Genomic DNA, 27,779 nt, shown 5'->3' on the forward strand with positions numbered 1-27,779 from the left:
TCAGCCAGCCGCCCCATTAGGCTGAGGCGCTGACCTGGGGAATCTGCTCAGCCCACCTGCCTCCCTGGCTTGGCTTGGCTTTGCAGAGCGTCAGGGATGCTCCCGCCTGCCTTCAGCTGGTACTCACTGAGGTGTCACCTTGAACCTGGCCCGGTGCTGGGGCTGCAGAGATAAGTCCCTGCCACCTGTCACACTGGGCAGAACGCCTGGGAGACGGAGAATGACAATGTAGGGTGATCAGGACACGCAAAGGGGACTGAGGGACGTGGGAGAGCCCCAGGGGCTGAGGAGACCAGGAAAGCTGCCCAGAGGAGGGCAAAGCCCGAGTTGAAGGTTAACATAAAAGAAGGACTGTGTCTGGGGAGGCGGAGCAGGAGGGCTTTCTGTGCGGCGAGAAGTACCTAGAGCAGGCCTGTAAGCAGGCTGCACGGCTGAGGAAGAGCAAGAAGTGAGCTGCAAGGGGCGCCTGGCCTGGGGGATCGCAGGCCTCAAAGGGCAGGCTTCAGAGTTAGGACAGTGTCCTGAGGGCTCTGGGGAGTCAAGGAAGACATGGATGGGGGTAGAGGGCCGGATGGCACTTGCCTTTCCCCGGCCTGTCACCGCTCACCAGCCACCAAGCTCTCTGCCATCCCTGTCTGCTCCTGAGACCTGTCACCCAGGCTCCCACCTCAGGGCCTTTGCACTTGCTGTTGTCTTTGCCTGGAGAGGGAAGGGTGAAGATTTGTAGTGCGGGGAGGCATGGGGTTGGGCTTAATATGGAGGTCAGGGGGAGGCTCTGATTTGGAGTTCACAGGTGTTTGTTCTGAATGGGCCTCATTATGTGACCTGCTAGGTGACACTGGGGTTATGCTTGAAAGGGAGGGACAGGGGAGATCTCTCAGGAGCTTATGTATGGCAGTGGGGGTGGGCCTCCAAGTGTGGGGTCACGCGGCACCAAAGGTTTTGCCATTGCTTGGAGGCTTTCTATGCCATGGGGGTGACCCTGAAGGGACCCAGGAGGGTCCTCATAGCAGGGATCAAGGCATTTGGTGGGTGGGGTCAGCAAGAACCGGCGTGGTGGGAAGTATTACCCAGTTTCCAGATGAGGAAACAGGCTCAGAGAGGTTGCGGGGTTCACTCCAGCTAGTGATGGACAAAGGCAGGACTCACATCCAAGTCCGCTGGCTCCTGAGTTTGGGGGGTCCCCAAGCATCAGCTTCTGTGAGACTAAAACAGAGATGGAGACAGATGGGCTGCGAGGTGGGGATGGTTAGGGTGATGAAATTGATGACCTTTGCCAAGACAGATGCCTTGGGGTAAAGCTGGGCCTGGGCTGGGGGCCAGTTCCTGCGGCTGTGAAGGGCACGTAGGGGTCGAGAGAGAGAGAGAGAGAGACAGGTAAGCCCCCAAGAGTCAGAGGAGGTGGTGGGGCTGCAGGAGGGCGAACCTGCCCTCTGGGGTGAGGCCCAGCCCCACGCCCACCGTCCACCTGTGAATAGCACCGATCGAGTATCCGCCTCGCTCTTCCCTCGGCTCTCCTGCCCTCCTCCTCCCGCGCCGCCTCCCCCCTCACTACCTGGCCTGGCCTACGCCTCAGTGCACCCACTCAAAGGGCCAGTCTAATCCCCTGACATCACCACTACTCCTCACGGGCCCTTTCTGGCAGCCCTGGGAGCCCCTGGCCTTGGAGATCCAATTTAGGATTCCCCCCCCAGAGCCCATTTTTCCTTCAAATTTCTCCCTCCTTCAGCTCACAGTTTGGATCAGAGACACCCCCAGATCCAGCCCCAAGCTGGGGAGCAGGAGTCTAGGATCTGTTCAGCCTTCCTGTGTGACTTTAGCTAAGCAGATGTCCTTCTCTGGGCCTCAGGCGCCTTATTCTGTCTCCTTACCACCCCCTCCCCCGACCTGGGCTAATCACATCAACCTATTTTGGCTTCTTCTCAGCACTTTGTTGCTTTGGGAAAATTTTTTTCTTTTTTTCAACATTTTATTTATTTATATGACAGAGATCACACGTAGGCAGAGAGGTGAGGGGCTGGGGGGGGGGAGCAGGCTCCCCGCTGAGCAGAGAGCCCGATGCGGGGCTCGATCCCAGGACCCTGGGATCATGACCCGAGCCTAAGGCAGACGCTTTAACCCACTGAGCCACCCAGGCGCTCCAGGAAATTTTGTTTTTATCAGTTCACATACTTGTTGCTGGTGTCCCCTCTCTGGACTGGGCACCCTTACGAGGCAGGGACCCGGCCCGTCTTATTACTCACCCTGATGCCAGTCCACAGTAGAGGTCCCATCGAAACTGGCTAATTGAGTGTAGACATGGGTGAGTGAATGAACAGGTGTATCTCCTGCCTTTGCAGGAAAGCTGTGGGCCTTCTTTCTTCACACCAGGGAGGAAGGTAGAGCCGTCTTCCATCCCGACGACTGGATAGAAGCAGTATGGGGGTTGGGGGCAGCTCTGCCTGAGCACTTTGACTCAGTGTGCGGGCAGGGGCTGAGAACCAAACAATGCTCCCTTATGGAGAGACTGGGGGCCTTGTGAAGGGGGACCAGAACCCAGTCACGCCGCTGAGTGGCAAGGCTTCCCCAGCTGGGAAGGGCCTTAGGTGTGTGTCTGTGTGTCTGTATGTGCAGTGTCTGGGCAGAGGGCCACTACTGGCCCAGATCTCAGGAGTCCCGACCTCCAGCTGCACGTGTGTGTGTGCACACACGGGACAGTGGTGTGTGTACACCCACCTATGGACCTGTCTGCTCTGAGCATGTGCCTCTGCGAGGGCCTCTGGGTGTGGCTCTGTGAGCACATGTGTGCCTGTATCTGCGTGCACACGTGTTTGCACCCTCCGTCTGTAGGGCCTGTGGTCCTGGCAGTGTGTGTGGTCCCATACACAGGTGGCCAGGCCCACTGGAGTGGGAGCTCTGTGAGGACAGGGATTTTTATATCTTTATTTATTTGAGACAGAGAGAGAGCACGCAACACAAGCAGGGGGAGCAGCAGAGGGAGAGGGAGAAGCAGACTCCCTGCTCAGCGGGGAGTCTGAGGCAGGATTCGATCCCAGGACCGGGATCATGATCTGAGGCCAAGGCAGTCACTTAACCAGCGGAGCGGCCCAGGCTTCCTGAGCCAGGGGCGGGATCTTTCTCCGACTTGTTCTCTGCTCTATCCCGGCCCCTGGAACAGCGACCAGCACACAGTGGGCGTCAGTACTACTTAAATGAATGAGTGTGAGTGCGTTCACGTATCTGGTGTGCGCCCACGTGCCAACGTGTGTGTGGAGAGGTGCACACGCTCCTGTGTCTAAGGTACCTGGGTGTGAGTGAAGCTGCTCACAAGCCACCACTCCCATCCCTTTTCCAAACTCCTCGGAGGTCAGGCCCAAAGCCTGGGTCCCAGTGGGGGCGGAGCAGGAGGCCGCCTTCTCCCAGTAACTGGATCCCGGACGTGCGGAGCAGCAGGGAGCAGGGCGGCCCCTTTGTCCCCCGATAATCCGCTCCTTTGACCCCTCCCTCCCAACAACCAGGTCTTAAGGTCGAGTTTGGGGACTGTCGAAGACTAGGGTGTCACCTCCGTGTCCCCCTCCCAGCCTGTCCTTTGCTTTTGGGGCTTCTGCACCTGTGCGGCCCTCCCCAACACACCCCCGCTCTAGGGTGTGACTCCTTCCCCCCCTCTTGGGCGGCCTCAGCGCTCAGCCCAGGTATAAAGCTGAGGGGCGGGAAGACAGGTGCCCCAGAAGCATCCAGAGACTGGAGGAGAAAGCAGCCAAGGAGAGAGCATGAGCTATCTGCTAGGTGAGTTGGGGGAGGGGGTGTGTGGAGCTCCAGGGCCTAGAGACCAGGAGGGGAAGAGGTGCCCTCCAGGGTCTCTAGCCCTTAGGACTCATGTGCCTGGCTGCTTCTTTGCATGCTAGGAACCTCCAAATCCTTACACACAGAAGGTTTTGTTCATCACTCACTCATTCATTCAAGAATTATTGAGGTGCAAGGTAGTTTTCTAAGCATCTGGGGATACAGCTGTGAACAAACAGACAAAAAGCTATGGTCTCATGGAGATTTCATTCTGCACACAGACCATACACATCATCATCATAAGTAAGTAAATTATGGGGCGTCTGGGTGGCTCAGTTGGTTAAACGCCTTCGGCTCCTCAGGTCATGATCTCAGGGTCCTGGGATCAAGACCCACATCAGGCTTCCTACTCAGCGGGGAGCCTGCTTCTCCCTCTCCCTCTGCCCCTCCTCGCCACTCGTGTTCTATCTCTCTCTCTCCCTCAATCAAATAAATAAATTCTTTTTAAAAAAATAAGTACATTACAAGGCAGTATGACAGAAGGTGAGCGCAGTGAGTCAATGTTTTGAGCGAACGCATGAACAAAGGGCCTTTGCTTTCAGCCTTCCCTTCCGTTCTAAACTTAGGGAACTCAGGAATGCAGAAGGGGGCAAAGGAGACCATCACAATGTGCTTCTCATCTCCATGGCCTCCTGCTCGGGACCCTAGATAACCCCCTCTGAGCCTCACACTGGAAGAGAACTGGGCCTGAGCTGTAGGTGGACACTTCGCAGCATTTATTCAAATTTAAAATGAGCACACCCTTGGGGCGCCCGGGTGGCTCAGTGGGTTAAAACCTCTGCCTCCGGCTCAGGTCATGATCCCAGCGTCCTGGGATCGAGTCCTGCATCGCATCGCATGGGGCTCTCTACTTGGCAGAGAACATGCTTCCCCCCTCTCTCTCTCTGCCTACTTGTGATCTCTATCAAATAAATAAAATCTTTATAAATAAAATAAAATAAAATGAGTACACCCTCAAAGGTGCCTAAAGAGTTTGGGATAAGGATGTTCATGGCAGCGTTCCGTCATTCAACAAATATTTATTAAGCTCCGTGCTAGGTGCTGGGGAACCAGCAGCAAATGAATCAGGGCAAGTTCTCTCTTTCCTGGAGCCAACATTCTAGGGGGAGAGACAGTAACAAGCAAGCAGACAAATAATGAAATGAATTAAAGCGCAAACGTCTCTGAAGACTGTAGACCAGGGAGGGGCTTTTGATACGAGGTGAGGACAGCTTATCTGAGTTGAGGCCTGAAGAACAAGAAGGATCCAGTGGCGGGAAAGGTTTGGGGTGGTCCTGGCAGGGCCCAGGAAGGGCAAAGGCCTGGGGTGGGGAGTGGAATGGGAGGCCAGTACAGAGGGGCGCGGCTTTGCAGGCCACCGAAGGGCTTTGGTTTATTCCCTTGCACTGCGTGAAGAATTCAGGCACAGGAGGGACCTCGTTGAGCTGGGGGCTGTGGGGGGGAGGCCAGCAAGGGTCCGAGAAGCAGGGACAGGTGGGAGGAGGCTCCTGGGTGAGAAGGGCTGGTGGCCGGGGCCCAAGGGGCGGCCATGCGCGGAGGGGGCAGCCGGTGGGTGCTCAGTGCCTCTTGTCAACTTTTAAGGCTTTTTATTGAGAAGAACAAAGAGCAAAGTACCCAACTCGGGAAGCGTGCAGCTCAATGAATTTCCACAAAATGATCGCCTCCTTGTCATGAGCCCTCAGACCAAGAAACACAGAGCTGGACTGGCTCCCTTTTAAGGACAGAGCCGATAGGGTTTACTGTGGTGTGAATGTGGACAGCAAGAGAGAATGAGGCTTCGAAGAGGATCCCAGATTGTGCCCTGAGCAAAGGGAAGCGTGGAAGCGCCCCTGCCTGAGGTGGGGGCGGCTGGAGGGCGGGCGGAACGAACCGGAGTCAGTGCTGGAGACTTTGAGTCGAGACACTTCCTGGTGTCCAGTAAGGTCAAGCAGGAAGTTGAACACATCGGGTCTGGGGTCCCGTGGAACGTTCTGGGCTGGAAAGAATCTCCTTACAGGGTGATGCGGCCCCGACTTGGATACACACCACTGTTGCAGGCCACAAGGGCTGTGCCCCTGGGAAGAGTTGCGACAGAGAATGAATGAACCAGCAGGCGGGCTCGGGGACTGGATGCTGACCTCTGATTTCCTCCGCCAGCCCCGTTCTGCCTGCTGACGCTGCTGCTGCTGCTGCCCCTCCGTCCGGGGGCCCCCGTCTCCCCAGCTGAGCCCATCCGTCAGGCCTACAGCCTGGCCCTCTACATGCAGAAGAATACGTCAGCGCTGCTGCAGACTTATGTGAGTGACACGGGGCACAAGCAGGGGACAAGGGCAGAGGGACACCGCCCTCCTGGCCCAGCCCCGGGTAGCAGAAGCAGAGCAAGGTCAGGAGACGTTTCCTCCACGAGTCCGAGGGTTCAGGGGCTCCGTGCACTAGAGACTCACTCCAACACTGTCACTGATGGTGGGTGACCGTGGGCTAGTTGTTCCTTCTCTCTCTCCGTCTCAGCTCCCTCACCTGCAGGATGGAATCGGGGTCCTGCTTTTGCTCACCTTTCAGGACCATTACAAGACTCAAAGGCGGCACAGACAGAAAGACCTCATGCTGGGTGCTTACCTGGGCCCGATGCTGCACTAGGCACGCGTCCCCTTCCCCCACAGATGCCTCAAACAGTTCGGAGAGACGGAGTCAGAACCAGATACGGAAACTGAGTCTCAGAGAGGGCGAAAACTTTGCTCAAGGTCACACAGCTAAATCACTGGCAGCACCAGGATCTTAACCCTGGTCTGTGGCATTGAAGCCAATCCTACCCGCTCCCCCCCACCCCTGCTGTCTAGCAGCTCAGACTAGCAGCCTGCCAGCTGAATCTGACCCACAGGTGTTTTCTGTTTGGGCCATGATACACCTGTTCAAGTTTTGAACACGACTGCCTGTCTCCAACAAGCGCAGGGACACTCCTGGCCCCTACCCCATCTTAGTTCTGCCTTTTTCCCCAAGTTACACGGTCTGCCTAGCCCTTAGAGGCCCCAGGATTTGTGACTCTCCATAGTACTATATTCCAGGCCCATGCGAAGTTACTAAATGTAGTCTCTAGTCCTGTAACTGCCGCCATTCCCTGGTTAGCTTTGGGTACCCTGAGTCAGTTTCTTCACCTGTGAGATAGGAACGGAGGACTAGCTGGTCTATCAATTTGGGGATTTATCAGTGGGCATCAAGATTCTATAGGTCCAGGTTTGTGGAGGCCAGAACTTTAACGGAGAAGGCACTCAACTAAATTTAATAATGTTAACAATTATTTATTAATGATTATAATCAAATTAATAAGCTTAAATAACTAAATGCCACAAATAAAAAAGAACCATAGAGACTCTAATTACACTGTCATTTCTTTAGACTGAAAATAGTATAATAAATGATACAATCATAGTGTTATGATATTAATATATTATAAACAGTGGCTTACCGTGCCCTTACTGTATGCCAGGAGCTGTGCTAGGTGAAGTGCTCTCTACGTAGCACTTCTTATGTTTGCACAAGAATACTGATGCATGGGAGTTACTGATGCATGGGAATTACTGATGCATGGGAATTACTGAAGCTGTGATTCAAAGTGGTACAACTTGTACATGAAACTGGGCCATTACAGGTCAGTTCTAGTCCTAGCCCAGGCTCTGTGCTAGGAGATGTCCACCAGCTCCCCCTGGGAAGATGTCAGATGTGAAGCCAGGGGGAGCCCCAGGGGCCCACTTCAGTCCCTGCACTCCTGTCTCTGTCTCTCGTGCAGCTCCAGCACCAGGGCAGCCCCTTCAGTGACCCTGGCTTCTCAGCCCCCGAGCTTCAGCTCAGCAGCCTGCCTCCTGCTGCCGTCTCCTTCAAGACCTGGCATGCCCTGGATGACGGGGAGCGGCTGAGCCATGCCCAGGGGGCCTTCCTGGCCTTGACCCAGCACCTCCAGCTCGTGGGGGACGACCAGCGAGACCTTAACCCTGGCAGTCCCATCCTGCTGGCTCAGCTCGGGGCTGCAAGACTCAGGGCCCAAGGCCTGCTGGGCAACATGGCTGCCATCATGACCGCCCTGGGCCTGCCCATCCCCCCTGAAGAGGACACTCTCGGGGTTGTCCCCTTCGGCGCCTCAGCCTTTGAGAGGAAATGTCGAGGCTATGTAGTGACCCGGGAATACGGCCACTGGACAGACCGAGCTGTGAGGGACTTGGCTCTGCTCAAGGCCAAGTACCCTGGATAGGGGAGGCGGGACGTCCTGTCAGGCTGCCACGCTTCTTTCCCAGTGGACTCTTCTCTGCCTTGCTTCTTGGCAAGAAAGGAGACACAGCGTGTCTAGCAGACAGGGGGTGTATATTTGGGGATATCACCTAGGAGGTAAGCCTCAAGTCCCTTTTGCCTGGGCCCTTCCTGCCTAGGTCCTATGGCCTCCCTTCCGGATCTGGGGGGGGGGACTCTGTGCATATCATTTTGTGGGTTCTCAATCCAGGGGTCCTGGCTGCCCACATCCTGGGTGGAAAGAAGCATCTTTTTGAAGAGGCTTCACTTTGCACTCTGCAGGGAGAGGACAGTGGGTCTCCTTCCTGGGCTCTGCTTCAGACCGTCCTGCTCCTGGAAGTTTGCAGAGTCTTCTTGTCTCTACCTCACTTCCTGTGGGAAGCGGTGTGCTTTCTGAGCAGAGACGCCTCCCTTCTTTGGAGTTCATTACCTCCCCGAGTCTACCTCCCTGCCTAGGCCCTCCGTTCCAACTTCCCATTTTGAGAGACTTCACTTCGTGATCAACGGCAGTCCGGCTGAAAAGTCAGGACTCCTCCAGATGTTTACTGCTCGGGACACATCCACTTCCTGTTCTAGAGCGACTGATGTTATCCTTGGCCTGGGGGCATTTGTGAAACTCCTATTTATATTGTGTGGCTTTGGGGTATGTCTGGGAGACCAGGCTGGGGCCCAAGGATCCTATTCTCCTCAAAGGTGTCTGGCCATTGTCAACAACTATATATACTGGTAACGTTAGTGTTCTTTTTATTTTTAAACATTTTATTTACAAAAAATTAATTTATTCTCCGAAATAAAACTCTTTTAAGCTGCCGATCTTTTCTCTCCATAGACCTGGCTTGGGGGGCGGGGAGGTGCAGGGACACAGCAGAAGAGCAGGAGGAGGTAGAGGGAGAAGGAAGTAGGGCGCGTCCAAAGGGCCCGATGGGGCAGGGAGCACCGCAGGGCGGTGACGCTGCGGGCAGGGGGCGGGAATTTGTCTGAAGTAGCCCTGCCCCTCGGCCAGGAAAGGCCAGAGCGAGGCCCGTGCTCCCATGGGGCCAAGGAGAGCCCAGAGACGGAGGAAAGGGAGACAGAGAGGTCGCCCAGAGATGGGTGAAGGCGGAGATCCAGGAGAGCCGAGGCAGGCCCAAGCCACGGGGAAGACGGGAAAGCAAGAAAGTGATGGCCACGGGAAGAGGCAGGCGCACGGAGGTCCGCGAGAGACACGAGGGCACACGAAGCAGAGACAGAGATGGAGACAGTCGGGGCTCCCCAGGAAGCCACAGAGACGGAGACGCAGAGCGGCGGACGGCGGGCTGCAGCCCCGCGCCCCGCGCTCAGGCCGGGCCCCCGGGCACCAGCTGGCCCAGGTCGCCCTCGGTTCGGCTCACCCACTCGCGGTAGAGGCCGCACACGCGGAGCCCCAGCACCTTGGCAGGGAAGACGCCCGCGTCGGGGGCGGCAGCGGCGGCGTTGGTGGCGACGACGGCGGGCTCGGGCCGGGGCCCGCGGGTCTCGTCGGCACCCAGCGCCGCCAGCACGGCCTCCACCGCGGCGCCCAGGGCCCGGGCCTGGCGCGCCGCCTCCTCCAGGCGCAGCAGCAGGCGCGGGGCGCGCGGGTTCAGCTCGGCCTGGCGGCGCCGCACCACGTCGAGCAGCGGCGGCAGCGCGGTGAGCGCCGCGGCGTCCAGCCGCAGCCGCTCGGGGGCGGGCAGGCCCGCGTGGCCGGGAGCCGGGGCGCTCAGGCCGGCCACCGGCAGCCGCGGGGGCGAGAAGCCGGGCAGCCCGAAGGGGTCTCCCTGGTGCTGCACCTGCGGAGACACGGCCGTCAGTGGGGGGCGGGGGCCGAGGCGCGACGGGACCTCTGCACGCCCCCTCCTCCTCCTCTCGCGGGGGCCTCGGTTCACCCCTCCCGATGACGCCTTCCTCGCGGCAAAGCTGTTGTGTTTGAGATTCTCCGAAACAACCACGACCACAACCACCACAACAAGTGGGCTTTGCACCAGCGCCTGTTTCCTCGTCTCTAAAATAGAGACGACGGGGCGCCTGGCTGGCTCTGTGGGTTAAAGCTCTGCCTTTGGCTCGGGTCATGATCCCAGGTCATGATCCCAAGGTCCTAGGGCCGAGCCCCGCATCGGGCTCTCTGCTCGGCGGGGAGCCTGCTTCCTCCTCTCTCTCTGCCTGCCTCTCTGCCTGTTTGTGATCTCTGCCTGTCAAATAAATAAATAAAATCTTTTTTAAAAAGTAGAGACGAAGTAGCAACTTAATAGGATACCCATGAGCATGTTAAAATGGCTCAGGCAAATGCTGGCCCCCTGGGGAGCACAGTGGATGTTAGCGATACCCTTGATGCTATCTTACAACCCTGACTCCACCACTTGCTAGCTGTGCAGCTGCATGCGAAACCATCTATCTCCCTTCTCCGAGTCGGCCTGGTCATCTGGGATCGGTCCGGCCTGACTTTCCACCAGGGATCTCCTGAGAATCACAAAGATACTGGCAGAAGCCTGGTCCGTCTCACCAACCCCAGCCCCCATCCCTCAACACCTCTGTACCTGCCTGGCACACAGCAGAGGCTCAATGAATAACTGTTGTATGAACAAACACATTAAAGGAGATTTGTAATTTGTAAAAATGCCACAACAATACCATTTATCCTTTTCTAACATCTTGTCTCTGGATTGGCACTGTTTGCTGCTTTAAACCCTATTCCTAATCTTTCCAAATACGTATGATGATTATGATAATGCTGATTTTACAAATGAGGATATGGAGGCTGAAGAGGTAAACTGACTTGCCCTAGGTCCGCCTAGGAAAGGACAGAGCTGGATTTTTTTTTTAAGATTTTATTTTATTTATTTGACAGACAGAGATCACAAGTAGGCAGAGAGGCAGGCAGAGAGGGAGAGAGGAGGAAGCAGGCTCTCCGCCAAACGGAGAGTCTGACGCGGGGCTCGATCCCAGAACCCTGGGATCATGACCTGAGCCGAAGGCAGAGGCTTTAACCCACTGAGCCACCCAGGCGCCCCCCGAGCTGGATTTTGAACCAAAGTTCATAGCACCACAAAGTTAGTTCTTTCTATTATCCCACTTTCATAACTGTTACATCATTATTTTTTCATGTTACCATTAGTGCCCAAGGTCAAGTAAGTTAGCAGGCCTACGGTCTCTTTGATTCAAAACTATACCCTCCTTCCATTACACCAGAGTAATTGATGGAAATACCCTCTTCCTTGGGCAAGGCCCTATGCCCAACCAAAGACATTGGTAAATTCCCCTCCTCTGTTACAGTCCCCTTTTGGGCTAGAATTTTTTTTTTAAAGATTTTATTTATTTATTTGACAGAGAGAGATCACAAGTAGGCAGAGAGGCAGGCAGAGAGAGAGAAAGGAGGAAGCAGGCTCCCTGCTGAGCAGAGAGCCCGATGCGGGACTCGATCCCAGGATCCTGAGATCATGACCTGAGCCGAAGGCAGAGGCTTTAACCCACCGAGCCATCCAGGCGCCCCTTTGGGCTTGAATTTTAGCCTTAAATTGAAACCCTTCTTGGTCTCTCTGCATAGCGTAGGTAGAAGAGTTCACAACTCATCTTCTTAAACTGTCTCCTTTAATAGCTGGGGAGACCAAGGCCCTTGGAGATGAGGTGACAAGATCACAGAAAGCCTGGAACCTCGGTTTCTTGACTCCCAGACCAGGATTCTTTTCACTCTTTCAGCCTGTCTTAACGCACTGTGGGGGGAACCTCCAAGCTGAGGCACAGAGGGGCATTTGGAGCACAGGAGAGTCCTCCAGTTTGCTCCAACTTCTGTATCTGGGAAATGAGGTCAGAAAAACTAGAGGTCAGGAACCTCTGTGATCTGTACTCCCCCATTCCTCAGGCCTCTGGCACCCCCATCCCCACTCACATATTCCTGGAGCAGCTGCTCAGCATATTTGGTGAGGAGGCGGGCAAGGCTGTGTGTCTGACGGATCTTGGCCTCCAAGTGGGGAAGGGGTGAGATGGAGGAGTCAGCCTGTGGATCTTCTGGTGAAAGAGGGGAAGGAATGAAGGCAGCCCAGACCCCTGCTCCTTGACTACTCTTGCAGGCTGGCTCTTCCTTCCTGAACCCACAAGTTCTGCTCTGAATTCTCCAACTTTCAAGCCAGGCAGCCTTTGTCCCATTCCAACTGATGGTAAATGAGACACCGAACATTTGTGAAACAGTTGTCCTGCCTGAAATGTATTCCCTGACCCCAAATCACTGTTAAATCCTATTAAAGCCAAATTAAAACATTGCCTCCTTAGTGTGGTCTCTGGATTCACCTCTCCCTTAAATTGCCTTTTTTTTTTTTTTTTTAAACTTAAGGCCATTTGTTTATACTCCCAAGGTTGTTTTTGAATGTCTCTTTTATCTGTGTGAACCGGCCTTAGGCTGGGAGTCCTCTGAGGGAAGGTTTCACATATCCACATACCTCACTGATTTTGGTGAAATTTACCATCACTGAAGCACAGAACTTCAAATTGGAATAATACCTTAAACCCATTCTACAGATTGGGAAACTAAAGTCCCATGTCCTCCCGGAAGGCCAGTCTGTGCGGACGCTGGCCAGGACCCCTGCAGCATCAGTGACTGGCCTTCCCTGGCGTAAGCTGGGGGGTAGAGCCCCGGAAGGACGACTACATTTCCCGAGATTCCAGGGCACGTGCCAGGGCATGCTGGGGAATGTAGTCTTGGCCCGGCAACTCCCGCCCCGCCCCCCAGCTCCCCCTTTCCCCGCGCCGGAGTTTCCCACCGCTAGTCTCTATCCTTAATGGCCTCGACTTTCGTCTCCTGTTGTCATTCATTAGCTCCCGTGGCCCAAGGGCTTCCTTCCCTAACTCTATCCCTCCCTCTGGTCCGCAGTTCGGATCCTTTCCCAATACTACCAGCACAGAGCATTCCGGCGTCCAGCCCCACCTGCGACCCCAGCCCTTTCTCCCAAGGTGTACTCGAACCTGTGATCTAAACCCTAAGCCCAAGGCCCTAAAGCCACAGCCTAGGCCTCCGCTAAACTCCGGTGCTTGTCCTGTCCCACAGTTCACCCGCAGCTCACCCGCCCGTTACCTGACACCGGGGCCCTGCTCTCCCCCGCTCAGGCCGCTCCCTTCCCGGCCCCGGGGGTGGTGGGGACCTAGACCCCAGCTTCCAGCCCTTCTGACCCCTGCTCCCCTCGGGCACTGGGCATCCAGCCCTTCAGCCCCTTACCCAGACTTCCCTCCCTCCGGCTCATGCTGGCCCCTGGCTGATCCCGGTTGCCTACACGCCCCCCTTTCGCAGAGGGAGAAGGGGGAGAGGGGTAGGGGCGTGGTCCGGGCGCAACCAATCAGGGCTCAGACCCCAAACAATTCCCCCCGCCCCACCGCCCGCCCCAGGCAGGATTCCTTGGCTCTGAGCTCAGCTCCTTGCTTGCGCAGCCCAGTCGCGAAAGGGGCCTGAGGGGGGTTGGCAGGTTGTCTGCGTGGTGTGCTCAAAACCTAGAGTTTGGGTGTGCCCAGGCCTGGGAGGCAGCCCTGGTACCGGCGGGAGGAGGCGGCTCAGGCTCTGACCTGGGGCCAGGCTTAGTGAGCGAGCTTCTTTTCGGAGAAAGCTGGGGTTGGGGGGAGCGGAATAAGAGGGTGGAGCCGGCAAGACAGGAATGTGCTGGTCGTCCCTTCCGTCTGGGGGTGGGGAGGGGGAAGCTGGGTGCGAGAGAGGCCTGGCTGAGGGGCCTCAGGCTTGGGCCACACCTGCCCAGACACATACCTCCTGGCCTATCTTAGATACTTTTCTGCTCCCCTCTCTTGTCACGTCTACTAGAAGGGGAATAGATAAGGCAGCCGCTCACTTCACCTTACCAGGCCCAGTAAGAGAACCCCCTCTGAAGTACACACATTTACTGCATACAGACCTTCATTCTCACCCTGGAACCCGCTTCCGAGACAGGTAAGGGGTTCATACCGATATATCAACCCACTGAGCAGGTGCAGATAAACTGTGGATGGTGTGCACACTTATACCCATAAGTGGTTCCCAAGCACCTACTCGTCCCGGGCTCTGGGACCCAGAGAAAATCCATATTTGGTCTGTGGCCTCCCAAGGAGCTCACAGTCTGATGGAGGCCTTGGTCTCTGGCCTCCTGAGGAGCTCACAGTCTGATGGAGGCCTTGGTCTCTGGCCTCCTGAGGAGCTCACAGTCTGATGGAGGTGACCATCAACAACAGAAGGTACTGGGGTTTGTGAGTGAAGGGACTGGGAGTCCTGTGTTTCTGCGAGGGTTTTACCAGGAGCAGTCGACTGCCAGAGTAAAGGAAGGTATTAACTGGCAGAGAGCATAGGAGGAACAACTGAAGCCAGACTGTTGGTAGGGGCGACAATCATGAACGGTAGAGGCACTTATGAACGGTGACTATTTATTGGGCATTTACTATTTACTATGTGCAAGGCACATTGTTCCGGGAGTTACATATTAACATATTCTCATATTACGGCTGAAGGAATAGAGATAAGTGAGTCGCCCAAGGTCACTGGACAAGAAGAGCTGGGATTTTGCCCAGGGGCAGTTTGGCTCCAGAAATTCGGTCAGAATCACCCTCCTTACACCTTACCCCTCTGAACGTAATCACACCAAAACACACAGAGTCGAGAGCCAAACCCTTGAGACATACACACATAGCCAACAGAGATTGAAATAAATTCAACCAAATCACACTCATTTTAAGTAAGGCTTTACTGAGGTATAATAGACAGGGAACATTTGGTGAATTTTCAAAGTTTGGTGAATATTCAAAGTAAATACAGTGGGGGAGGAGCGACCAGCCCTATCTTCATCAGTTTCCGGTTAAGAAACTGAACAGGAGCAGGGCCAGAGCTCCCTTTCTGTCTCTCAAGGGCGACCACTTCTCCTGACACCGATTGATTAGTTTTGTGTGTTTTGAACTTCATATGGAAGGAATCACGCGGCGTATACAGTGGTATCCGATTTCTTTCAGGAAACATCCCCCCGTCGTGCGGGACATCACTCTCTGCTGTGTCCACCGTATGACCAGGCTACAATTCCGCTTCCACTCTACTCTTGACGGGCTGTTTCCAGTTTGAGGCCGTTATCGACAGGGATATGGACCTCCGGGGACACATCTCTCGGGGCTCATGCCCACGCGTTCCTCTCGGTTGTTGATGTCCCAGGAGCAGAACTGCTGGGTGGTGCGACCCAGGGGCAGAACTGCTGGGTGGTGCGACCCAGGGGCAGAACTGCTGGGTGGTGCGACCCAGGGGCAGAACTGCTGGGTGGTGCGACCCAGGGGCAGAACTGCTGGGTGGTGCGACCCAGGGGCAGAACTGCTGGGTGGTGCGAGTTCAGCTTCTCCAGAAGTCCGCCCGTTTCCCAAAGACCCTCCGCCCGCTTCCAGTCCCCCAGAAGCTCCAGTTCTTCGTCTGCACTGGGTCCGGCCTGTCGTTCTCGTGTTAGCCCTCCTGGCAGGTCGAGACCCCTACTCCGATCCGCCGCGCCTGGTCGGTCAGGGCGCTCAGCGAACACAGCGCCGAACCGCGCGCCGGAAGAAGAGCCGGGCCGCGCGGGGGGCCCGCCGGGGGCGGCCGGACGCACGCGGTGCACACGGCACGCGGGTCGCCCCCGCGCGGCCGACGCGGGCTGGGACAGGGACCCTGTCGCGCCCGCCGCCCCCTCCCCGTGCCCACGTGGTCCGAACGCAGCTCCTCGGCCGGGCCGCGCGGTCCCCAACCCTCCCTCCGGCGGCGGGTAGGGGGCGCTGCGCGGCGGGGGCGCCCCGAGGGGGCGGGCCCGGTCGGGGCGGGGCCCGCCGACTTCCAGGCCTGGGCTCCGGCCGCCCGCGCCGCCCCGCCGCTCCGGGGACGGGCCGGGGCGGGGCGCGGCCGCAGGAAACGGGGCGGGGACGCGCGGAGGCGTCGGGGAGCGGGGGAGGGCGCGGCCAACTCCCGGAGGGACGGCGGCCCGAGACAGCGGCGCCCCGGCTTGGCGCCGAGCCTGAGCCCGCCGGACGGGAGGCGGCCCAGCCGCGGGCTCGGCCTCGGCCCCGGTCCCGCCAGCATGGCCGGCCGGACCGTGCGGGCCGAGACCCGGAGCCGGGCCAAGGATGACATCAAGAAGGTGATGGCGACCATCGAGAAGGTCCGGAGATGGTGAGCGCTGCCCCGGGGCCGGGGCTGGGACCCGGCGGGACCCCTCTCTCCCAGATGCGTCTACCCGCCCTTCGCCCGCGGGGCCCCCCGGCTGCTCCCTGAAGCTCCAGGGCTCCGTCCCCCTCTGGCTACACCCTCGGGTCTACAAAGCGTGTTCCCAAGCCTTACCCTCATTTATGCCCCGCCCCCTAAGGCTTTGACACACCTCCCTCAAGTGTGCCCAGGATCTTCTTCCTCTGGTTCCCGGCCGGGCCCAAAGCCTTTCTCCCCCGTACACCCCAGGGGTCTGCAGAGCTATGGCCCCCAGCCATGCGCTCTCCCCAGAGACGCCACTGTGTATGGCCTGGGGTCTGCAGGACTCTCTTTCTCCTTCGGACTTTATGCCCCGTTAGCAAAGCCGCACCACCGCCCCTTCCGCAGGGCTCCCCGTATGCGTTCAGCTCCTGCGGGAGGGCTCTCTACTCAGAACGCTGACCCAGTGCCCCCCACCCTTCCACAGGGAGAAGCGCTGGGTGACTGTGGGCGACACTTCCCTTCGTATCTTCAAGTGGGTGCCAGTGGTGGACCCCCAGGAGGAGGTGAGCAGACTCTCCCACACTAGGCCCTTCATCTGTGCAACCTCAGGCCGGCCCCTCCCAACCCTGGCCTCCACCTCCAGTCCCACTCCGAGACCTCAAATGCAGCAGCCAAGACAGATGCTAACAATTACTGGCAACTCCACCCCCTTCTCCCTTTTTCTTGTTTCAGACCCCAGAGTTCGAGACCTAACCCACGGTACCAACCACTGTCACCTGATGCAGGGCCTTTGGCTTCTCTTTGCCTCAGTTTCCTTATTTGTACACTGGAGGGCTTTGCAAGCACTAACTGAAAAGCTGTCACTGACCCTTATCCCTCTAACCCCCAGGAGCGTCGGAGGGCAGGTGGTGGGGGAGAGAGACCCCGAGGCCGGGAGCGGCGGGGCAGGGGCGCCAGTCCCCGAGGGGGTGGCCCTCTCATCCTGCTGGATCTCAATGGTATGTGAGGGATCCTGGGGTTTTGGGGGTGGTGTGTGGGGGGAGTGGGGGAGGGGCTTGGGACCCTCAGGCCCAACCCCCTCGGCTTTTGCTCCCACAGATGAGAACAGTAACCAGAGTTTCCATTCGGAAGGCTCCCTGCAAAAGGGCACCGAGCCCAGCCCTGGGGGCACCCCCCAGCCCAGCCGCCCTGTGTCACCTGCTGGACCACCAGAAGGGGTCCCAGAGGATGCTCAGCCCCCAAGGCTGGGCCAAGAGAGAGGTAGGACCAGGTGACTCCCGGCAGCCCTCTCCTCTGAGTCTTGTCCTCTGCAAAGTTGAACCCAGCGGCTTACCTCCACCTGTACCTGTTCCCCTCCTGTGTTGTTCCCTCCCGGGGGCCTTCCCTGCCTCCTACAGAAGGTCGCCGCCCTACCTCCTGTGAAGGTCTCGTTCATCTGGCTTCTCTAGGTCTTTAGATAACTAACCACTGTCTGAGATTTCCATGTAAGTTTTATTGTTTTTGCTACTCCAGTCTCTTTCCCGGCTCCCACCTCATGTCAGGTTTCTGAACCTTGGGCTCATGTTGCTCCTGTTCGTTACTAAATCCTCAGAACAGCATGGAACACATAGAATGTGCTCAGCAAATATTTGTTGAGGAGTAAGTAATAGTGATATTCCTGAGTGTGATTAGGACGTGAAAAGAACAGCTAAGACTTGCTGAGCTCTGTGTCCCAGATACCCTTCTAAGCACTGAACATGTTTTATATCCGTACTATAACCCTGCCTGGTCTGAACCACCTCCGACGTGGGTCTACAAGCGCCACCTCTCACCCCTGCCGGGCTCCAGCCTCCTCCTGGGTCTCCTTGACACAGCTGCCAGACCAGCTTTTTCTATAGCACAAGTCTGGCAGGATCGTTTGTGCTTCAAAGTCTTCAGTGGCTCCCTATGGCCTTTGACTCCTCCACTTTGCCCTTTGGGCCCAGTGAGTGACCCCTGCTGGTCTCCTTGTTCCTTTCCAACAATACCATGACCTGGGCCTGTGGACTGTGTCTCGATCACACCTTTACTAAGAGAAAAACAACAGGCATTTATTGAGCCGGTGCTGAGGGCAGGACACTCTGCTAAGGGCTTTATCCGTAACATCTCATTTCATGCTCACCACGGTCTCCTGTGGGAATTACTTCTCATTATCCCCATTTACAGATGGGGAAACCGAGGCCCAGAGGAATTAAGTCACAGGCTCAAGGTCAGGATTTGAACCCAGGGAGTCCAGCCTCACAATCTGTACTCACTAAACCTGTGTCCTGTCTGCCTCAGAAGTGCCCCATTTGTCTCCCCCTGACCAAATCCTGCTCACCATGTCGAGACCCCGCTTCCATGTCCTTCCTGTGGCTTCTGCCTGGCTCGCAGCCAGGGTCTCGGCGTCCTCCTCGGCATCCCCTGGCCCCGGGTCTGTGCTGTGGTACAGAGCAGCTGCTCAGGGAATGTCTCTTCACTTGATGTTCCAGATCCTGGGGCCGTAACTGCAGGCAGCACCGATGAACCCCCAATGCTGACCAAGGAGGAGCCTGTTCCCGAATTGCTGGAGGCTGAGGTGAGAGAGGCCAGATGGCTGGACTCCTGGGTCGCTGATGCAGTGGGGGCTCTGGGGCAGCGGAAGGCTGGGGGGCTGTACTCCTGAGGCCCAGGCAGGAAGTGGACACCTCAGGCACAGCTCAAGTCTCAGAGGCTGGGTTCTGGGGACAGAAAAGGAAAGGGTGTTTGAAGACAAAGTCCTGTGGGCTGGATCAGGGCAGATTTAAGACCATTAAAAGCCTGAAAAGATCGTGGTGCTCCTCCAAGTATTTTATTTTATTTCTTATTTTATTTTAGTCCTAAACTGTCAAATTAGCTTAAGAGAGTCAGTCCCCCACAACTTCCGACTTTTCCCACAAGGACTACCTTGATGCATTTCCCAGAAATAGCAGTATCACCTTCTTCCCCCAAACGTTGTTGTTGTTTCTGGTGCCTCCTTCCTCTGCTTCCTGGGGCCCCGAGCCTGGGCGAGACTCCTAGGTCCAGGAGGGGAGTGCGCTGGAGGCGTTGGAGAAGGCGGGCTAGGAGGCGGCACTCCTGGGTTTGGGTGGAGCTCACGCCTGTCCGCCCTTCCTCTCCAGGCCCCTGAAGCTTACCCCGTCTTTGAGCCAGTGCCACCTGTCCCCGAGGCAGCCCAGGGTGACACAGAGGATTCGGAGGGCGCCCCCCCACTCAAGCGCATCTGCCCAAATGCCCCTGACCCCTGAGAAGCCGGCCTGCCTGTCCTGTCGCCCCAAGGGCCCCTTTGGCTTTTTACAAATAAAGACCCTTTTGTAATTTTGTGTCATGTCATTTCCCCGTCAGGGCTGGGGAGGGTCTCTGGAGACAGCTTTGTCTCATGCTCCATTTCTCAGATGGAGTCACTGAGGCTCTAAGGGCACCTTCCTATAGTCATACCATGAGTCAGACATAGAATGGGAGCCTAAGCCAGGACCCTGCCTCCCCAAACTCCCTCCACCCTGCCCTGTCTCCTTAGCTTCGACCCTTCCTGACCTTCAGCCCTCCTCTTTGGGAATCCCAGGACCCTCTTCTTCCTGTTCAGCCCCCCTGCCCCGCCCCCGGGCCCAGCAATTACCAAAGCTCTGGGCACCTGTACCTTGATTCCTGTTCATACGCAGGATCATACACAGGAACACAGAGGCCTGGAGGGACTTTGGGGTCTGATATGACCCAGCCTGTTCCTTGCCCTCAAGAAGCTGCAACATTGTACCCCTGCCTCTGCTTAGCCATCCCTCCCCTGGAGCCCCTCCCCACACTTCTGGCTGAGTCTTACTTGTCCTCTCCTCAATCACCGCCTCCTCCAGGAAGTCTTCCCGGACCCCTGGCTCAATCAGTTTCCCTTCTTTTGGGCTTCCACCACCCGCTGTGCCTCCTCCTCTTTGTCTTGGCGTTTATCAGGCTGTTTGGGATGGCTCATTTGTGTGTCTGCCTTGCCCACTAGCTTTTGGGCTCCTGAGGGTCGATCTTGGTCCCCAGCCTCATCCAGCACCACACTGGGCGTAGAGCAGTGATAGCAACTGGTGAATGAATGAATAAATGAATTTGCTGAGGCTATCCAGGAAGGCTTCTCTGAGGAGGTTGAGTGTGAGATGGGAACCTCGGCGTGGTAGGTCTGAAGTTCAAATCCGGGCTCTGTCACTCACTAGGTGTGTGGCTCTCTGCATCCCTCTCTGAGCCTGGTTGGTTCATCTGAGCGACGGGGGCAGTAACTAGGCCTCATCTGCCCTGGCGGTTTGTGGGAACCTTCAAATAACATGCACTCTGCCTGGCAAAGTGTTAGAGTTAGGTGTTTTAGCCCTCTTTTTATTGGTAACAAAGGTTAAAAGGTTCAGAGGGACCAAACTGGAACTTTAAAAGACTGTTTGAAATGGAGGGCTGTTTTCTGATAGCGGCTGTCAGAGTTGTCATGGTTGAGCCCGCGGAGCAGACGTACAGTGACGTGGTATGTTCGTTTCTTCTTGCTGCTGCAGCAGGTGACCACAGACGTACTTAGTCACTTAGAGAAACACAGATTCATGATCTTACCGTTCTGGAGACCAGAGGTGCAAAATTAGTCTCACGGGGCTAAAGTTAGGGTATCAGCAGGAAAAGGACATTTTTCCTGGTTCCTGTAGGAGCCTGTGGGGGAGTGTCTGGTTCCCAGCCTTTTCCAGCTTCTTCCACATTCCTTGACTTGCACCCTCCCCCGTGTTCCGCGCGGCTTCTTCCGATCTCTGTCTCTGCCTCTCCTGCCTCCCTCTTCAGAGGAGGCTGCACGGAGCCCGCCTGGGTGGTGCGGGAGACTTCCCGTCTCAGGACCCTTAACCGAATCCCACCTGCAACATCTCGTCTGCCACGTAAAGTAACATGCACTGGTTCTGGGGTGAGGCCGTGGGCATCTCCACCCAGCATTTTTGGGGTGTGGCGGTCATCTCCTTATTGCCCTCGGTCATCCCAGGAGTTGACGCAAGGGCTCTGTCAACTATAGAGTGCCTCATTGGCTTAGTAGAACAGCGTCAAAGCCCAGACCACGGGCTCTGGGTTTGGATACCAGCATCTCCATTCATTTGGTTGTGACCTTGAGCCGAGTGACTTAACCTCTCTGGGCCTCGGTTTTCTCATCTGTAAACTGGGGATACTGGTAACATCAGCCTGGCGAGTGTTGTGAGGATTAGATGAGGAAGTGCACGGAGAGCGTGTCCTTGGCTTGACGCATAGTGAGTGCTCAATAAATAGCAGCTATTTTCATGTGACTCATGTTACAGAGGAGGATATGAGGGTGTAGGGAGAGAGGCCAGAGGCTTGCCTGTTGGTGAGCCTGGGGAGGAAGAGTCCATTTCCGAGCACTCTTGAAAGGCTACAGTTCGAGTCCCCCCCGGTCCTGTCCCTCCCTTGGTCCCGGACCCCAGCAGTCTGTCCTCGCTCCCAGGCCTGCCGCCTTCAGCTCGGAGATCCACTCTGTTTTAAGCTCTGGTTTAAAATGCACCTGTCATGGCGACGCCCCCCAGTCATCACCTTACCCTGCCCTCCCTGCCTCCCCCTGCAGCCCCTCCCGGTGTCCACGCTGTCTTCTAGGGACTCCGTCCATCCGTGGCTCTCAGGCGCTGGCCTCTAGTGCTCCCCCTTCTCCTCGGCGTGTCCCTCTCTCCTCCTCCTGATCCCTTAAGCATCTCTTGTCCGGCCTAGCTCTTCTCGTCATGAACACTCCCTACCCGGTCCACCTACTCTTGGAATGAAGGGCGTCCAGGTCTCTGCATCCGAGTGCTGCGCCCTCCCTCTCGACTCGGAGACCCCTGGGATGCCCGGACCCTTGGCCCCTCCTCCTCCCAACCTGTTCCTCCCCTCGCCTGCACCCAGAAATGGCCCCTCAGTCCCCGGATCAGAGCGCCTGGAAGTCAGAGTTCTTTAAGTCTCTGTCCTGAGTAACACTCCCATCTGCCCCCCCTTTCTTTAGGGCCTCCTGTTTGCTAGGTGCCTCCTGGTGGGTTTCCTGCTTCCCTTTTGCCCACCCCCATCCATTCTCCACCTGGCAGCTGGGCAGTCTCAGAAGCCCCCTGGTACTGCCCTGGGTGCCAACCCTCCTTCCTGGCAGGATGGAGCTACCCCTGCCTCTTCCCCACCACCTCTGCACTGTTCCCCTGAGAACTGCTTATAATCATACTGTGCTGTTTCTCACCATACTGTGCGGTTTGTTCGTGCTGTTTGCTCCGCCAGGAGTGTCCCTCTCATGCTCTCTTCATCTGGGGGACGCGTTCTTTTTTTTTTCTAACCTTGGCTTCCCCATGACTTCGTTATCATGCCCTCCGCCTCCTGTGCCCATTTCAGAGAACATCAGGCATTGCCTTGGGATGGTCCGTGTTGGCTTCCGTCTGAGGCATCAGTCTGCCAGCTCAGCAGGGGCAGAATTCCTTTATTTGTAGCGACATGTATTTCTTGTGCACTTACTATTGGCTAGGGACTCTTCTAGGCCCTGGGAATAAAGCATTAACAAAATGGGAAAAATTGTTGCTTTCTTGGAGTTTACCTTCAATAAATTATATCATCGGTAGGAAGTTATAAGTCCTTTGTTAAGAAAATAGAGTCCACGATATTTTATGATAAAAAGTTTCAAACATGCAGCAAAGTTGGAAGAATTACGCAGGTGACACCCGCATACCCCCCACCTAGATTCTGTAACATCTTACTGTGTCTGTTTATCACATCTCCTAATCCACCCGTCTGTCAATCTAGCTTATTTTCTTGACACACTTAAAATAAGTTGCAGACGATAGGGTACTTCCCTCTAAATACTTCAGCATGCCCATTGTTAACTAAGGGTTCAGTATGTACAGATTTGTCTTGTCCCTTGAAATAAAATATCCACATAGTGAAATGCATAGGTATTAACTGTATGATTCCATGAGTTTCAACAAATGCATGCATCTGCATAATGCAAGCTCTTACCAAATACATCATCATCCCTTCTGGAAAGTTTCCTGTTGCCCCTTGCGCCACCCGCAACCCCCACCCCAGCTCCTCGGAGGCAGTCACTGTTCTGGTTTTGTCTTGATTAGGGTAACCTGTTCTAGAACTTCTATGCATGGAATCATAAGAACGTACTTCTTTGCATCTGTTTCACTCAGCATCATGTTTTTGAAACTCATCTGTACGATAGTGTGCTCCTTTCTATTGCCAGGTTATAGTCCATAGACTTGGCTTTGACCAGGAATGCTCTGCCAGATGGAGAACAGATAGGTCCAAGTCCTCTCCCTGTTTCTAGCTCCCTGCACAAGCCTGTCAAGCCGGGGGACCAGAGCCCTGGATGAGTGTACCCTAGGAAGACAGACAGCTTATTTCCCAGGACCTTTCTAGAATGTAGTCAGTCTATGACTTCAGTCCCCCAGAAATCTGGGGAGACAGAACTAATTCAGGGGCAGGATGTAGGGTGAACAAACATCCTGGTTTGCCTAGGACTTCCCAGGTTTTAGCATTTCAAGTCCTGTTCCTGGGAAACCCCAGGAAAACGGGGATGGCTGGTTGCCCTGCAGGACCCCAGCACTGCCCCAAGGGCCCCAGCACTGCCCCAAGGGCCCCAGCACTGCCCCAAGGACCCCAGGCCCTTTCTCACCCCAGACTACACTTACACTCCCTTCCTCCTAAGGACTGATTTTCTATAAACTCTGAACTGATCAACTTCTCCCCTGCTCTAAAATATCCCATGGCTCCCTGTGGCTTTGTCTGGCAATACCCAAAAGATGTACTGACCTATGGCAGTGGTTCTCGAACGTTGCTGCACAATGGAACCACCTGGGGCATTCTGATGCCCGGCTTCTACCCCAGACATTTTAACTGGTTTAAGGCTGTGACTGGGTATCAGTTGTTTTAGAAGGCTCCACAGGTGATGCTGATCTGCTGCAGAGTTTGGGAACCACTGGCTTATGGGTATGATTTGCTTGCTGGTAGTGCCTATGTTTAAAAGCAAAAGATTTCAAATAAAAATCTAGACTCCTAGCTACTTTTTTTTTTTTTTTTTTTTGGTAAGATTTGTGTATTTATTTTAGAGAGATAGAGGCAGGGGAGGGCCAGTGGGAAAGGGATACGGAAAACCTCAAGCAGTATCCCCACTAAGCATGGAGCCCAGCGCAGGGTTCAGTCTCACAACCATGAGACCATGACCCAAGCCGAAACCACCAAACACTCAACTGACTGAGCCACCCAGGTGCGCCAGCTCGCAGCTCCCTTTGAGAAAGCAGAAGGTCTGAGATACTGAGTGCTTCCAAGTATGGTAATCACCAGGGGGTGTGGAGCATTGGCTCCTCTTGGAGACAAAGCATGTGTTTTCTGGTCCCCACAATCTCAGCCACTCCCCGGTGCTTCCTCTGCTCATCTGTGTCCATGTGCTTGGCCTACAGGCTAAGGTCTCAGCTCTGTAGCCTCTTCACTAACTGCTCATCTCACTTCTGCCCTCCGGCCATATGGCCTCCTGTGGCTTTTCTACACCTGCTTTGGCCCAAGCAGTTCTTCCACCAAACTCCTCATCAAGGCAGACAAGGCCTTGCTCGGTGGCCACGGCCATCTCTCTTCCCCTCTCTCCCACGTTCATCTAACACACTGACCTTCTAATACACCGAGCCTGGGCAGGCTAGTTCTCCTTCTGTCAGGTGCGGCACGCTCTGCCTGGGGAACTCGTCCCTTCCTCTGTTCTTTCTTTCTTCCTGGCCAGTGCCTACTTATCTTTCAGGCCTTGGCTTAGATTTTGTCTATTTCAGGAAGTTTCCCTGACCCTCAAACTAGGTCAGGTCACTGGTTAGTCACTGCACTTCCTCTTTTGCTTAACAGCTCACTTCCCTTGCTAGAATAAAGCTAGCAGGTTCATCGCTGTCCTCCCAGGGTCCAGGTAAATAGGGCCAGGCCTGGTAAGTGGTAGATGTTCATCAATGACAAATGAACATAAGAAGGAAAGGAAACACATCTCCCTTTCTCCGCTGGCAAAATTCTACTCTTGTGCTTACATTTCTAGTACAGTAGTCAACTCTGTGCTCCTGGACGCCCAAACCTCACTAAGCTCAGGTCTAGCTCACAGTGAGTCCAGTGGGTCCCCAAACCCCTTCTGTGGTTGTTTCCTCCGTGTCAGAGTGCATAATTGGAACAGGCATACTCAGAAGTGGGCAGAATCCCCACAGCAGGTGACTGAGTTGCCGCCTCTGTGAAGGCAGGTCTGTGTCTGATTGGCCCCCCAGGGCCCCATCCAGGGCAACCACAAGGGTAACTCCCTTTCCATTCCCTGACTTCTGTCTACTGACTTTCACTTGGCAGTGGCTTTGCTCCCAGTCCCCTCTTGGTCCTGCAGTCCCCTCTGAGGGCAGCTGGTGGTGTAGCCAATGGTCAGGATAGGGTAGGAATGGAGGTTTTCATAGTCAGCGGATCCGCATTAACTTGTGTCATCTTGGGCAAGTCCCTCCCCAGCCTGGACTTCAGCTGCTCGTCTGAAAGATGGGGCCAGTGATCCTTGCCTCGTCTTTGGGGTCGAACCTCTCCGACCGTGTCAGGCACCGTGGGAACCAAGTGCAGAGCGCCTGAGCCGCTGTGTGTAGACCCGCTTTCTGTGGAAGTCATGGTTATCTCCAGCCTTGAATGTTTAGAACCACGGGTAGGACTCCGGGCACTCCGGGCACTAGGAAATGCCAAAGAGAAGCCCAAGTCCGCGGCGGCCTGCAAGGCCCCGTTGAGGGTTTGACGTGTTTATTTTTAAGCCCCAGCGAGGGAGGCCAGGCCGGGCGGGGGGGGTGAGCACAGCCTCGAGGGGGGGGCCTGGCTCCGCGGCTGGGACTCCAGCGGCCCCGTCTGTAGCGTGCGGTGCCCCGCGCTCTCCCCGCCGGCCTTGTGTGAGGCTCCGAGGGAACAAAGGAGGGACGCGCGCCTCCGCCACGGCCGAGCGCGCCGCGGCGTCGCAGGGGTTAAGGGCACCGAGCGGCGCGCTCCCGTGCTAGAGCGGCCGCGGGCGGACTTCCGGAGCGCGGGGCCCGGCGCGCGCGGCGCGGCTGCGGGAAGGGCTGAGGGCGGCGGTGCGGGTGTGCGGGTGAGCGGATGAGCGGGTGTGCGGGGATGCGGGGGTGCGGCGTGCGGGTGGGCGGCCGTGCGGGTGTGCGGCGTGCGGGGGGTGCGGGGGTGCGGGTGTGCGGCCGTGCGGGTGTGCGGTGTGCGGGTGGGCGGCCGTGCAGGTGTGCGGCGTGCAGCGTACGGGTGTGCGGGTGGGCAGCCGTGCGGGTGAGCGGGTGTGCGGCGTGCGGGTGGGCGGGCGTGCGGGGGTGCGGGCGTGCGGGTGTGCGGCGTGCGGGTGTGCGGGTGAGCAGGTGTGCGGCGTACGGGTGTGCGGGTGGGCAGCCGTGCGGGTGAGCGGGTGTGCGGCGTGCGGGTGTGCGGGCGTGCGGGGGTGCGGGTGAGCGGGTGTGCGGGTGAGCGGGTGTGCGGCGTGCGGGTGTGCGGCGTGCGGGTGTGCAGCGTGCGGGTGTGCGGGTGAGCAGGTGTGCGGCGTACGGGTGTGCGGGTGGGCAGCCGTGCGGGTGAGCGGGTGTGCGGCGTGCGGGTGGGCGGGCGTGCGGGGGTGCGGGTGAGCGGCTGTGCGGGTGAGCGGGTGTGCGGCGTGCGGGTGTGCGGCGTGCGGGGTTGCTGGCGTGCGGGGGTGCGGCGTACGGGTGTGCGGGTGGGCAGCCGTGCGGGTGAGCGGGTGTGCGGCGTGCGGGGGTGCGGGTGGGCGGCCGTGCCTGGGTGCAGGAGCGCGTCTCCGTCTCCGAGGCTCCGCGCGCCGCGGTGGCATCCTGGGTCACCTCAGCTGGTCCGTCGCGACGAGTCCCCAAGCGCCTCAGCCCGCGAGTGCAAGACCCGCGGCGTTGGAGCCCCTCGGGGCCTCGGTGTCCCGCCGCCGGATCCCGGGGCTGGCCGAGGGCGGTCGGGCTCCCCGGGTCGTCGCACGCCGGTGCCCGCGGTCTCCCCGCCGCGCAGTCAGGGACGCCGGGACCGGCGCTCTCAGTCCCTTCGGCCCTTGATCTCGAGGCCGCTGCTGCCCGGGGCCGGCGCTGCGCAGCGCTCCGTGTGTCCGGGGCGGCCCGAGCGTCTGCTGTCCGCCGGGTCACGGCCTCCCGAGGCTGCTGGCCACACGCGCAGGAAAAGCGAGGCTCAGAGCGATTCTCCCGACTCACGATGCGGGTCGGTGGCTGCGCGGCGAGACCCGTGAACTCCGGTCGGTCGCGCCTGACGGGCCGGTGTTTGGGGGAAAGTGGCCCCTACTGAGTGCCCAGGACCGAATCGTCTCACGGAGGGCCAAAGCGGACAGGGGATGCGGTTGGGGGGAGTGTCACACCTGGTCACGTTCAGTGATCGTGGTCCGGGGTCAGGCGCCTTTGCATCCCGTGGCATCGCTTTCCTCGAGGTGAAAAATCAGACTGAACACCTCTCTCTCGCACAGCCGTAGTAGGACAAGGCTCAGGTCGTACAGTTCGCTCTTTTATCGTGTTTTGTGACTTTGTAACTGCACACC

At 57.0% G+C, this 27,779-nt stretch overlaps 3 protein-coding genes and 1 long non-coding RNA gene across 7 annotated transcripts in view; 1 reads left to right on the forward strand and 3 right to left on the reverse strand.

The window, feature by feature from the left end:
• Positions 1 to 4,824: 4,824 nt before the first annotated feature.
• CTF1 (cardiotrophin 1) lies at positions 4,825 to 13,424 on the reverse strand. Of its 3 annotated transcripts, XM_032328352.1 has the most exons (4): positions 13,283 to 13,411; positions 11,963 to 12,081; positions 9,450 to 9,869; positions 4,825 to 6,318 (listed from the first exon to the last, which is right to left on the reverse strand). In XM_032328352.1, exons 1-4 carry the CDS (start codon positions 13,305 to 13,307, stop codon positions 6,280 to 6,282), a joined length of 603 nt encoding a protein of 200 aa, XP_032184243.1. In that variant the 5' UTR covers positions 13,308 to 13,411; the 3' UTR covers positions 4,825 to 6,279. The 3 variants fall into 3 exon arrangements, with proteins under 3 accessions (XP_032184243.1, XP_032184242.1, XP_032184241.1); XM_032328351.1 differs by lacking the exon at positions 4,825 to 6,318 and having other exon boundaries at positions 8,894 to 9,869; positions 11,963 to 12,078; positions 13,283 to 13,424; XM_032328350.1 differs by lacking the exon at positions 4,825 to 6,318 and having other exon boundaries at positions 8,894 to 9,869; positions 13,283 to 13,408.
• Positions 13,425 to 14,765: 1,341 nt separating this feature from the next.
• Positions 14,766 to 16,123, reverse strand: LOC116581432 (translation initiation factor IF-2-like). The gene is made up of 4 exons (XM_032328615.1): positions 16,118 to 16,123; positions 15,655 to 16,058; positions 15,380 to 15,591; positions 14,766 to 15,246 (listed from the first exon to the last, which is right to left on the reverse strand). Exons 1-4 carry the CDS (start codon positions 16,121 to 16,123, stop codon positions 15,104 to 15,106), a joined length of 765 nt encoding a protein of 254 aa, XP_032184506.1. The 3' UTR covers positions 14,766 to 15,103.
• Positions 15,947 to 27,779, forward strand: part of BCL7C (BAF chromatin remodeling complex subunit BCL7C) — a 34,419-nt gene continuing 22,586 nt past the window's right edge. The window contains exons 1-6 of one of the 2 annotated variants that reach the window (XM_032328349.1): positions 15,951 to 16,213; positions 16,713 to 16,791; positions 17,118 to 17,226; positions 17,327 to 17,488; positions 18,718 to 18,803; positions 19,366 to 19,561. In XM_032328349.1, the coding sequence (XP_032184240.1) occupies positions 16,122 to 16,213; positions 16,713 to 16,791; positions 17,118 to 17,226; positions 17,327 to 17,488; positions 18,718 to 18,803; positions 19,366 to 19,491 (654 nt within the window). In that variant the 5' untranslated portion in view covers positions 15,951 to 16,121 and the 3' untranslated portion in view covers positions 19,492 to 19,561. Of the gene's footprint in view, positions 16,214 to 16,712; positions 16,792 to 17,117; positions 17,227 to 17,326; positions 17,489 to 18,717; positions 18,804 to 19,365; positions 19,562 to 27,779 lie in introns of those variants that run through there. The other variant, XM_032328348.1, reaches the window with a different exon arrangement.
• LOC116581257 lies at positions 18,801 to 26,298 on the reverse strand. The gene is made up of 3 exons (XR_004281969.1): positions 24,859 to 26,298; positions 22,440 to 22,733; positions 18,801 to 18,945 (listed from the first exon to the last, which is right to left on the reverse strand). It is a non-coding gene; the product is annotated as an uncharacterized LOC116581257 (long non-coding RNA).

Source organism: Mustela erminea, chromosome 20 (genome assembly GCF_009829155.1).
Source record: "Mustela erminea isolate mMusErm1 chromosome 20, mMusErm1.Pri, whole genome shotgun sequence".
Taxonomy (NCBI): Eukaryota; Metazoa; Chordata; class Mammalia; order Carnivora; family Mustelidae; genus Mustela; species Mustela erminea.

What these genes read in the sequence shown, in the direction of transcription:
- CTF1 (XM_032328350.1), bottom strand. Translation starts at nt 13,307, where the DNA reads ATGAGCCGGAGGGAGGGAAGTCTGG. An exon ending in CCGGAGGGAGGGAAGTCTGG is followed by an intron (nt 12,082 to 13,282) that starts GTAAGGGGCTGA and finishes CTCTTTCACCAG; the next exon opens with AAGATCCACAGGCTGACTCC. An exon ending in AGCAGCTGCTCCAGGAATAT is followed by an intron (nt 9,870 to 11,962) that starts GTGAGTGGGGAT and finishes GTGTCTCCGCAG; the next exon opens with GTGCAGCACCAGGGAGACCC.
- LOC116581432 (XM_032328615.1), bottom strand. An exon ending in TGCCGTGTGCACCGCGTGCG is followed by an intron (nt 15,592 to 15,654) that starts TCCGGCCGCCCC and finishes GCGGTTCGGCGC; the next exon opens with TGTGTTCGCTGAGCGCCCTG. An exon ending in CCCAGCAGTTCTGCCCCTGG is followed by an intron (nt 15,247 to 15,379) that starts GTCGCACCACCC and finishes ACCACCCAGCAG; the next exon opens with TTCTGCTCCTGGGACATCAA.